The sequence below is a fragment of the Pseudophryne corroboree genome, chromosome 4 (genome assembly GCF_028390025.1).
Source record: "Pseudophryne corroboree isolate aPseCor3 chromosome 4, aPseCor3.hap2, whole genome shotgun sequence".
NCBI lineage: Eukaryota > Metazoa > Chordata > Amphibia > Anura > Myobatrachidae > Pseudophryne > Pseudophryne corroboree.
In genome coordinates, this window is record NC_086447.1 from 524,392,385 (window position 1) to 524,405,610 (window position 13,226).

Sequence of the window (13,226 nt, forward strand, 5' to 3'; positions counted from 1 at the left end):
ATAACCACAAGGAGTCAGGATTACTGCAACGTTTCGATGTGTATTTTACATCGTCATCAGGCAAAGAATATATACAAACACCAAACTCTGCTCACCTTATATCCCCACCATGTGCAGCGGCAACCACGGCGTCCGGAAACGGGAGGCGAGTCGCCAACAAGTGACGTCATCACACCCCGTCCGTAGCCATGGTAACCGTTTATCAACAATGTAGTGAATCATAAAAACGGCAGCAGCAGAGGCAGCCACACCGAATTGAGACAATATAACTAGCAAAAAATACACACAATACAGACAATGAAAAAGCGGCATGTTAAATATAAGTATAATATGATATACAGAATCAAATTATCATATCACAAATAGAACTGCACCATAAAAGCACATAGAACCAGTCTGAATACCTTAGGAGGAGTATAATGAATATATTTAAAATATTAAATAAACGCATGTAAACCCAGATTATCATTAAGGCCACGGGGTGCAAGGGAACCCAATCTAAAGATCCAACCGGATTCACATTTAAGCAATTTTAAAGAGCGATTACCCCCCCGTAATGATGGAGGAATATGATCAATGATCATATATCTAAGATTGGCCATGCTGTGACCCGCCTCCGAAAAGTGGCGCGCCACAGGATGGTCACTTTTTCCAGAATCAATTGCAGCCCGTATGGTAGAACGGTGTCCTGCCATTCGTTCACGCAAGGTCCTGTCGGTTTTACCGACATAAATCAGCCCGCATGGACACTTGATGATATACACAATAAATTTCGTTGTGCATGTCACCTTGTGTCGAATGAAAAACTTCTTTCCACTGTATGGATGACAAAAACTTTCTCCAGCTATCAAATACCGACAGGTAACACAATTAACACATTTGTAACAACCATTACGTCGGCTCAAAAAATGTTGAGAACTGTCGGCATTTGACATATTGGAGATATCCGTTTTAACAACCCAGTCACGAATATTACGTCCCCTGGTGTAGCATGACATCAGTCTACTATCACCAAGGTTAAGATCCTGATCAGTACTTACTATAGGCCGAACAGTTAGTATCATTTGTTGAGATACATAACGGGTCTGATTGTCCTATTAAATTCTCCTGTGATATTAGTGACAAGTCCATTAATTTTCTTGATGTAATGGTTTCAATTGAGAATCAACATATTTCCACTAGTTTGTACATCAAGAATACTGATAGAAATACTTTGTTACATTCGACTAGTTTCCATCCAAAATCTTTGAAATATGGACTCCCCTATTCACAGTTCCTTAGAGCTTGTCGCATTTGCAGCAATGTTAATGATGCATGTATCCAAATTGACAATATGATTGATAAATTCTTGTCCAGAGGTTATTCTTTATCACAATTGATTATTGCCAAAAAGAAAGCATTGGGTACGGCTAGAAGTGAATTACTGCACACAAAGAGGAAGAAGACCCTTGATAAGTGTTTACCATGGGTTAATCATTTTAATGTGTGCAGTGGTGCCATTAAATCTGTGTCTAAACATCTTTGGCCTATAGTAAGTACTGATCAGGATCTTAACCTTGGTGATAGTAGACTGATGTCATGCTACACCAGGGGACGTAATATTCGTGACTGGGTTGTTAAAACGGATATCTCCAATATGTCAAATGCCGACAGTTCTCAACATTTTTTGAGCCGACGTAATGGTTGTTACAAATGTGTTAATTGTGTTACCTGTCGGTATTTGATAGCTGGAGAAAGTTTTTGTCATCCATACAGTGGAAAGAAGTTTTTCATTCGACACAAGGTGACATGCACAACGAAATTTATTGTGTATATCATCAAGTGTCCATGCGGGCTGATTTATGTCGGTAAAACCGACAGGACCTTGCGTGAACGAATGGCAGGACACCGTTCTACCATACGGGCTGCCATTGATTCTGGAAAAAGTGACCATCCTGTGGCGCGCCACTTTTCGGAGGCGGGTCACAGCATGGCCAATCTTAGATATATGATCATTGATCATATTCCTCCATCATTACGGGGGGGTAATCGCTCTTTAAAATTGCTTAAATGTGAATCCGGTTGGATCTTAAGATTGGGTTCCCTTGCACCCCGTGGCCTTAATGATAATCTGGGTTTACATGCGTTTATTTAATATTTTAAATATATTCATTATACTCCTCCTAAGGTATTCAGACTGGTTCTATGTGCTTTTATGGTGCAGTTCTATTTGTGATATGATAATTTGATTCTGTATATCATATTATACTTATATTTAACATGCCGCTTTTTCATTGTCTGTATTGTGTGTATTTTTTGCTAGTTATATTGTCTCAATTCGGTGTGGCTGCCTCTGCTGCTGCCGTTTTTATGATTCACTACATTGTTGATAAACGGTTACCATGGCTACGGACGGGGTGTGATGACGTCACTTGTTGGCGACTCGCCTCCCGTTTCCGGACGCCGTGGTTGCCGCTGCACATGGTGGGGATATAAGGTGAGCAGAGTTTGGTGTTTGTATATATTATTTGCCTGATGACGATGTAAAATACACATCGAAACGTTGCAGTAATCCTGACTCCTTGTGGTTATTCCGCCGTGTGCTGCCGACTTCAGTTGCTGTTTATTGGACTCCTTGCTGGGGAGTATCTACGGCTGGCACCGGGACCGTTATGTTGAAAAAGGTGTGCTGCCCCACTGCTTAGTGTTATATATATATATATATATATATAATATGTGAACCCATTATAATGAATTTTTTAAAGTTGGTGGCCCAATGGAAATTGGTGGGGGAGTGGGTGAGAAAAATGTATTGGTGGGGCAGTGACTGGGCGGTGACTGAGTGGCATGTGGATCCCGTCAGCTGCTCAGCTAGAGTGGAGCTGCTGCCACGGAGGAGGAGCAATGTCACATCATGAACATTGCTCATCGCAGCTCCGTACACACATTCCGTGATGAGCAATGTCACGAGTGACGTTTCTCACATTGAGCATGCTGCATGGCCTCCAATCAACGAGCGTGGATGCCCACATCATTGATTGGTAGGGCCATACGCACTAGACAATGCGAATGACATATCGTTCACAATCATCGTTATCAGTCATAGCGGCCAGAATAGTCATCTAGTTTGTATGGCCCTTTAGATAGGATGCAAAATGAAAGTTAGAAGCTGATTGGTTATTATTTTATCTCACTCCAATTTATCTCTGTCCAAACTTTCGTAAATCTCCTGCTTAGATTTTACTTGATCTTTTTTTTTCACTGGTATCTCTAGAAAGGAAATTGTTATTTACTGTAGATGTGATCTACTCAATATGAATAAATGATATATATCTGCAAATGCTTTGAATAGTATGAGGTCTGATAGCTAGAATGTTTAATTAAATAGAATTTTCACCACAACTTGTTCTGCTCAGCATACCAATGTAGATACTGTCCCATTACAACTCCTCAATAACACACTATTAATGTAATATCAAAAGGTTTTCCACGGTATTCATGATTTTACCAAATTCTGTGATAACACAAGTGGAATACAAATACAGTGCAATGCTGGATTATGTAGTGCCTTGCGTACAATATGTGTGACAACAACTTCCTTAATAACTCATATTTCTGTCAGTGTGTGGCCCAGAGGACAAAGGAATCATGCCCAGCATACAGCATGTCACAAAAACCAAACTTTGATATCAATTTCTCTTCAATCCTACTGCCATGACATGTACAGGATGAGTCTCCCATATCCAAAATTCCAAAATACGGAATATTACCAAATACAGATTATTATTTTTTTACAATGACTAAGATAGCAACTTCTTTACTTTGATGGCACAATATACAAAACTCTGTTTAATGCATTGAATTAATACATATATTGTATCAAATTATCTTCAGGCTATGTTTATAATGTGCATATGAAATATAAATTAATTTCATATATGCACACAAACTGTTAAATGCACAATTTTTTTTACAACATTTTATTTAGGCTATGTGTATAAGGTGTACATGAAACATAAATACATTATGTGTTAAGACTTGGATCCCATTCCCACGGTATCTCATTATAGTATGCAAATGTTTCAAAATGCTTTCGTTGGTTCTTTGTGTTTTTTTCACTGGTATCTTCACAAAGGAATTTGCTAATAAATGTAATGAATGATAGTCAATCTATGGTATATTTCAGCTATTTGTTTTTGGGGTTTTTTTGTTTTTTTTTGGTCAGACCAGCTTTCAGTTTTGCTGGTGCTACATGTTTTTCACTGGAGCCACTGCTAAGGATATAGTTAAGCTAGGTACATACTTGCAGATCAACTCTGCAGATCATAAAAATGTTCTGTCCAACAGAGGGGTTATCTGACCAAGTTGTGGTTTCAGGGATCAGAATTTTTAAGCAGAACATAAAATCTGGACCTCCCAATATGGAACTCCTCTAATGCTCCTGCATATACACTATAAAATACCAGGCCGATCATATATATTTCAGCTGATTTGCATGACAGTTATTTAGTGTGTACCCAGCATAACAGCAAGGTACATTTTACATCATGGTTTCAGATAAATGCTAAATACAAATGTTAAACAATTTTGCTCAATAGAAAGTGGCGTAAAAGCTGCAATGCATCATTACATTGGATTATAACATTTACCTGTCTTAAAAAAAAGCATGTTAATCAAGTAATGGACCTACTGTACTCTCTGCTAGCCACCTCATTCCCAGTTTATGCATTTTAACATCAGATATTTCCTGCTTAGTATAGTATTTCTTCCCAATAATAGTACTCTTATACTTCTGTATCTAAGAATAGCTACATTCACTCTTTTAATCAGGTCCAGAAACTTACATTTAGGCAACACCACAGTTTACTGCCATTGGCTCTGGTTGGCTCTCTCTTTAGCAGGGGAAATCTGACACAAGGGGCCGGATGTAATGCAGTGCGAGATGGCCAAAGCGCCGATATTTTGGCCAACTCATACTTTTTTTTAAAGTAGCAAACATGTAAATGTTTGCTGCTTTTTAAAAACATACATTACGAGTATGTCCAGAAACTCAGAGCTCCAGCCGCCTCACACTGAATTACATCTGGCCCCGGGGCTCTATTGTTTTAAATTTTTGTTGGTGTTTTAGATATCAGTTGTATATGATGGGGAACCAAGTAGTGCTCAAGGAAATTATCCCAGTTATATGTAAGTGCTAGAATCTACAGCCCAGAAACTTAACAGGATAATTTTTATGGTTACCTTTATTTTGTTTTGCTTGCACTTCATGTCTTTTCACTGGTGTCTCTGCAATGGATATTAACAATGAGTTAGTGCTGATCTACATTTATTGGGTATGAAACTCTCTATGGTGCAGGTGAATGGAGAATAACAAATAAAATTACTGTATATAGCATACACTGCAAAAAATCTTAAACCTTCTTTGATGTGATCTCACTCATCTAAGTAAAAGTGTCAATTATATATTGACACTGTTTTTTTTTGTTTATTGTTTTTTCAAAATATGATATCCTGGTTAACATAATAGCATTAAATAAACAAAGCTTTCCAGTGACTATTTTTTTCAATTCTCTATTTTATTTTAGATCAAATGTACTAAAGTAATGGTAATTCTAACTAATAAAAGGAAATCAATGATTTAGATTAAGAAAATGTTTCAGTGCAGAAACTAATTCCCAATCACAATTTTTCTGTTAATATTAAAAACATCCAAATCATTTGTTTAGATAAGTCCAAACATATCACTTAATGCACATTTTACGGCAATTTGTTGACTTCCTCAAAAGCTTAACAAATAATTGGAAATTCAGACAAATGTGCAATCTCTGGTAAAGTGTCAGTAAACTCTATTTACCAGGGTACTGTCCTGTGGGCTGTTTACCAGTACACACCTTAAATCAGCAGTCTGACAAGTCTACAGCTAAACCAAAACTTGAGTTTAGACAGTATTTATTAGAGATGTGCGGAGGGCACTTTTCGTGTTTTTGTGTTTTGATTTTGGTTCTAATTCCATTTTCGTGTTTTGGTTTTGGCTGAAATCACCCTTTTGTGTTTTGGTTTTGGTTTTGGATCTGGATGGTTTTTTAAAGAACAAACATAAAAACAGCTAAAATCACAGAATTTGGGGGTAATTTTGCTCCTACGGTATTATTAAAAGCAATAACAATCATTTCCACTCATTTCCAGTTTATTTTGAACACCTCACACCTCAACTAAAAGTTGCACCGAGGTGGCTGCATGACTAAGCTAAGCAACACAAGTGGACAACACAAACACCTGGCCTATCTAGGAGTGGCACTGCAGTGGACAGGAGTGCAGGAGTGGACAGGAGGGCAGATATAAAAAAGGCCCCAAACAGCACATGATGCAAAGAAGAAAAATATTTGCAATGAGGTACAGTAGTTGTATGACTAAGCCAACTGACACACACAATTGGCCCATCTAGTCGTGGCACTGCAGTGGCAGACAGGAGGACAGATATCAAAAAAAGGCCCCTAACAGCACATGATGCAAAGAAGAAAAAAATGTGCACCGAGGTTGCTGTATTACAAAGCTAAGTGACACAACCACCTGGCCTATCTAATAATGTCACGCAGTGGCTGAATGTCGAGAGTGGGCCACAATTGTTCGGTCCACTGACAGCATCTCCAGCATGCTCCAGTCACTTTGAAAAAAATCTGCAAGTGATGGACTTATACGGCAGTATCCCAGGACTAATAGAGCAGTACCCCTGGACTCATACAGCAGTGTCACACAGGATGGCACTTTTCAAAAACTAGGCCCCAAACAGCACCTCATGCAAAGATGTAGAGGTGCAATGAGGTAGCTGTATGACTAAGCCAAGTGACACAAACAATTCCAACTGGAATTATACGTCCAAATCACTGGAATTAATTGGCAAGATCACTGTAATTAATAATTGTAAACAATTTACATTAATTGGCAAAATCACTGTACAGTAATTATACGTCCAAATCATTGGAATTAAATGGCAAGATCACTGTAATTAATAATTATAAATCACTGACATTAATTGGCAAAATCAGTGTAATTATACGTCCAAATCACTGGAATTAATAGGCAAGATCACTGTAATTAATAATTATAAATCACTGACATTAATTGGCAAAATCACTGTAATTATACGTCCAAATCATTGGAATTAAATGGAAAAATCTCTCTATCACCTGCCTAGTGAAGTGGAATCTAGATGGGATTTGTTACCGGGGACACAATACCTCCGTCAATTGTCTAAATCCCACTGCACTAATGGCGGATACCGGACACACGTTTAACACCAACATAAGTATCGAGACCTCAGTTATGAGGGCTTCCATCATCATTTGAAGCTGAACCACTAGTCATGAACATAGGCTAAGACCTCAGCCATTCCTTGCCACTCTGTGTCGTAAATGGCATATTGGCAAGTTTATGTTTCTCTTCAGTCGATTTAAAAAAAAATTGGTTATTTTTACTGAACTTTGGCTTTTTGGATTTTACACGCCCTCTACTATCACATTGGGCATCAGGCTTGGCAGACAACATTGATGACATTTCATCGTCTATATCATGGCTAGTGGCAACAGCTTCAGCACTAGTAGGAAGTGGTTCTTCTTGATCTTTCCCTATTTTATGCTCAAAATTTTTATTCTCCATTATTTTTTGGGAGTTATATGAGACAATAAGTTGCACAGAAAATGACTGGAATGACTGATGAGACAGGACACTACCACTGGTCTGATGCAGCACAACAGGTTGTTGTTATAATTATTATACTGCAGCAGTGGACATATAGCAGCAGTGTATATCGTCACTGGAATTACTCATGAGACAGGACACTACCACTGGTCTGATGCAACACAACAGGTTGTTGTTATAATTATTATACTGCAGCAGTGGACATATAGCAGCAGCATATATCACCACTGGAATTACTGATGACACAGGACACTACCACTGGTCTGATGCAGCACAACATATTGTTGTTATAATTATTATACTGCAGCAGTGGACATATAGCAGCAGCGTATATCGTCACTGGAATTACTGATGACACAGGACACTACCACTGGTCTGATGCAGAAAAACACAATGTTGTTATAATTATTATTATACTGCAGCAGTGGACATATAGCAGCAGTGTATATCGTCACTGGAATTACTGATGACACAGGACACTACCACTGGTCTGCACAACACAGCATCACTTTATACAGCTACACTGGATATATGGCAGCAGAGAACACCAACACTGTGAATGACTGGGCTGATGCAACACAATACACTGACTGCTACACTGGACTGGTCTTCACAACACAGCCCCACTTATACAGCTACACTGGATATATGGCAGCAGAGAACATCAACACTGTGACTGGCTGGACTGATGCAGCACAATACACTGAGTGACTACACTGGACTGAGCAGCACAACACTTGCCACCCCACTTTCCCGCCCCCACACGGACACTGAACACACTGAGGACACATCCTCTCTATACACTCTCCGAGACTGGAGTGAAAATGGGCGCGACACGCGGCTCCTTATATGGAATCCAAATCCCGCGAGAATCCGACAGCGGGATGATGAAGTTTTGCTGCGTTCGGGTTTCTGAGTCAGGCGGGAAAACCCGAGCCGGGCTCGGATCCGAACTCGGAAGGCAAAGTTCGGTAGGGTTCGGTTCTCTAAGAACCAAACCCGCTCATCTCTAGTATTTATTATCCTAATAACCTCTTAAATCTTAGATCAGAAAGAGTAATTATGTTATTGAATGTAAACCTCTGCCATCTCATCACATTCGCTCAACACAGGACTATTTCAAATTGTTCTGTAAATGCTCCCCTGAGCTAACTTCCTTCACCAAGCTTCAACATGTACTTATTGTTTCACTTTTGTATCTATAAAAGTAATTATTTGTAAGGGACTTGAAATCTTAATTTGATATACATTATTTAAACCTACAATTTAGCTCAATTATAGTTGGTGTAATGGTGTAATATTATGCCTCATTGCAAGAATTATCAACATTTTGTAGAGAAAGGTAAGTGGCTGGTAAAAAGAAGTATCCTAAAACCACTGCCAGTGAGATAAAACTGAGCTTCCAAAAATTTCTGTAGACTGCAAAGGGAAACACAAGTATTAAGGACTGAGAACATTTAAAAAGGATGCATTATTCATATCTATGAGGCAAAAAGCATGATGCAGAGATAGGAGATTGATGCAACACTTTGGTAGCAAAGTATCAAGGGAGCATGGGACATACCAATAAGCCATGACTGCTATAATTTATGAGGAATGGGATAGTGGTGACAGTAAGAATACAAAACATGCCAGCATGGTTAATCCCAATGAGAACCATTGAATTGCTAAGCCTACTGTAGTTTTCAGTGCATGGGGTCTAAAACATAAACATAATAATATTTATGATGACATTATTGGTGAATAAAAGTCATGGTTAGGGAATGTATATGGTGCTTTAAAATATATGAATGCAGGAAGGTAAATGGTGATACTGTAAGGTGAAGCTTTGGTTGCATAAATTTGAGGATGAAGTTATTATAAGATGTGTGGCAATAGTCTTATATGTTTAGGGGGGAGACATAATATATGTAATATAGGAATTTATTAAAGTGATAGGATATAATATGACCACATAGGTTTGAATGGGTATTAGAAGTTGATGGTTGTCATTCTGTATTTTTAAATATAGGATATACACATCATAATTGCATGCCAGTATATGGCATTTATTGTGAACCAATTAACGATTACATGCAAGGATGGGAATGCTGAGTATAAAGCCTGGTCAACAGAAATTAAAAGTGAGACTGTCAGGTTTATTTAGAGAATTATACAATTTTTAAGAAAGAATTTTGAACATATGTGTCAATGCATTGTGTTATTGTATAAGATGGACATAGTAAAAGACCAGATATATCTAGTAGTATCTGGACAGATTTGTCTACTTCCATCATGTGAACATCACTAATAAATATGAATGACTTGTTTTCTAATCTGCATGTTTTGTCTTCATACTTACATTTTACATCATTAGCACTATACCTAATTTTAACCACATAAACTTCAACCCTTAGGATTTGACAACCCTGCATACGGCAGCTCCCACAACAAATATTTTAGTAACATAGAAACATAGAATTTGATGTCAGATAAGAACCATTTGGCCCATCTAGTCTGACCCTTTTTTTTTTACATCAAACCTTATTTGATCATTATTTCTTTGTAAGGATATCATTATGTCTATTTCATGCATGTTTAAATTAGTGATGAGCGAGGTTCGGTTTTACTCGGTTTTACTCGGTTTTACTCGGTTCTCAAAACGGCATCTTATTGGCTATCCAAAACACGTGACATCCGTGAGCCAATAAGATGCCGTTTTGAGAACCGAGTAAAACCGAGTAAAACCGAGTAAAACCGAATCCGCTCATCACTAGTTTAAATTGCCCTGTCTTAGCCTCTACCACCTCTAATGGGAGGCTATTCCACTTGTCCGCTACCCTTTCTGTGAAGGATTTTTTTCCTCATATTTCCCCTGAACCTACCTCCCTCAAGTTTAAGTGCATGTCCTTGTGTTGTAATACTTCTCTTAATTTCCTGGACTTTGTTAAAACCCTTGATATATTTGAACATTACTATCATGTAATATTTCACATATTGGGATTTTTTAGTCTTTTTGTGTATGTTTTGTGATGTAGGCCATGCACCATTAAAGTTACCCTTATTTGTACAGTCTTTAATGTATTAATGTATTAATTAATGTCTTAATATCCTTCTGAAGATATAGCCTCCAGAATTGAACACAGTATTCTAGATGAGGCCATACCAATGACCTATACAGTGGGATTATAACGTCTTTTTTTCTGCTGCTGATTCCTCTCCCAATGCAACCAAACATCTCACTAGCCTTCCTCATTGCTTTGTTACATTGCTTACCTGCATTTAAGTAATCTGAAATAGTGACTACTAGATTTTAAAACCAGAGCACTAACAGCGGACTCTCATCCTTTGTTATTTTTGTGTGAGTTTATTTGGTTTATCTCCACCCCTAGGATCTTTTTGAAACTTCTCTATGCACAGGTATTTGAGACCCAGGGTATTCTTTTGGTGGATATCAAAAATTGGTCTCAATATACTATGTGTAAGCAGTCCTTTCTCTTTACTAAGTTGGTGCTCCCATATACTGTTTTTTAGGGATCATATAGAAGGCCACAGAGGTACTCAAATACTGTAGGTGCATTACAAATTAGAGTTATATGTTATTTTAGCAGTAAATTCATATTATTTATGACCAATTGTGGTGAAAAATTTGTTGACCTTGACCTCCCACTTGCCTTGATAGTCATCAAAAGGACTCTGGGACTCAAAATAATGTGCATTGAGAGGACACAAATGTTTTAAGTAATTAAAACTATGAAGTGTATATTTCTCTGAGGATACTGTACATATTAGCAACGTGTCCACGATAGGAGAATGCATCCTGGGCAATTTTTGTACTATTGAAAACAACCATTGGATTAACAAGGTTGGGACATTTGCATTCTTCTAAGGTTATTTTGCACATTTATCTTATGTTAGCACTACAGAAACCATTGTATTTCTTATTGAGTTATCACAACTAACTGTTCTATACAGCCTATTAAGTAAGAAAATGGCGCTCTTACTGTTCACCATCTAAGCCAGTATTTTCATACATCTAGAAATAAAAAGGTCCTCATTATATAAGAATTGTGTACTAGTTTAGATAAAATCATGTTCTTTCTTTTTGACAAAGACCAGGCACTCATATAATATACAGTGTAACTTAGAATCCTTCTGATTGATGTTGATTTGCTCAGTTTGACAAGGTGGCTCTAAGTTAAATGTTTCAGATCTCTGTTGCAATAGAGGGAGTTCCAAGAACCTGTGAATTTCATCTGCAATGGTCCTGGTAATATTTGAGTGCTATGACCTAAAGCTGCTCTTTCCGATCTCAGTTATATTAGAGAGAGAACCAAGTAGTGCCAAAGATGATAGATAATGGATTTGGTTATATGTAAGTTCTAGGAAATGCAATTTGGAAACATAACAAGTAAGTTAATTTATATAGTTACCTTTTTTTACTTGTACTGGCTCTTCATGCATTTTCACGTGTGCCTCTGCATTGGACAATGCTAATAAGCAAGTGGTAATCTACATCTTGCATATATGCTTTTACTAACAGTTTATTTCTCTTGTAAGTGTCATGGTAAATGCAATGTATCATTGCCTTTAATTATCAGCACCAACTGTTCTATATAGCTTATAAATACAGATGGAATGGAGAAAGAAAGAGAACAAGAATGACAAAGGGGTTTGCAATGGATCTGCTGCTATATATGTATGTACACTTGGACTGAAATATGTCAGTTAAAAAAATTTGAATGATTACCTTTCTTTTCTTTTGCTGGTTCCTCGTGTTTTCTCACTAGTGCCTCTGCAAAGGAAATTGCTAATAAGTGAGAGGCAGTCTACAGTATGTTTTAGTAGATTGCTATATTTCAAGATTATTATTATTTTATTTCATTTTAGAATAGGTGAGACAATGTATCTGGTTACCTATTTTAGGTTTTGCTGGTTCTTGTTTTTTCACTGGTGTCTCTAAAAAGAAAGTTATAAGTCAGTGTAAACTACATCTGTTAATGATATACAGTAAAACAACAATTTAAAAAATAATAGGCATCATATCCCTCTCTTCACTCTTCCCCAAGTTTCATTACCAATTTCCACACTTATTCTCCCGCTTACCCATTATCTCATAGTATTGGTAACCTCTTGTTATCCCCCTGATCCCTCACTTGTGGTTTGCTTAAAAGGGTGTTTCATGGAGTATTATGAAGTGTTTGCTCAATATTCAATTTCTTCCACACTCACACACTAAGAATCTTCTCCAAGTCATCAATTTCAATTCACAAATCTGTTTATACTGGACCTTTCTTTGGTTTTATAGTTTTTTGTAATTTTTTTATGGTCTCTAAAATTGAAAATTATTATTGAATTGATGTCACAACTCATGAAACAGTCAATTGTATTGACTCATTGAATTTTTGAATAAAATAGTGCAATTCTATGATCAAAAACTATATTGGGAAATAAGCTGCCATCCATTTTTTATGTTTGTACCCACAATTTTCTAGGACAAAACCAGGTCTTATAGCATGCAACTCCACTAACTTGCAGTACTTAGATCAACTAATTATCCCCTCTATCTC

The 13,226-nt window shown here is 37.4% G+C and overlaps 1 protein-coding gene across 1 annotated transcript in view; it reads right to left on the reverse strand.

Moving 5' to 3' along the window:
- Positions 1 to 13,226, reverse strand: part of TRDN (triadin) — an 862,718-nt gene that overhangs the window by 57,211 nt on the left and 792,281 nt on the right. Inside the window, exons 61-63 of the mRNA XM_063919338.1 lie at positions 12,574 to 12,615; positions 12,407 to 12,451; positions 5,221 to 5,265 (exon numbers count right to left, since the gene is read on the reverse strand). Of these exons, the coding sequence (XP_063775408.1) occupies positions 5,221 to 5,265; positions 12,407 to 12,451; positions 12,574 to 12,615 (132 nt within the window). The remainder of the gene's footprint in view (positions 1 to 5,220; positions 5,266 to 12,406; positions 12,452 to 12,573; positions 12,616 to 13,226) is intronic.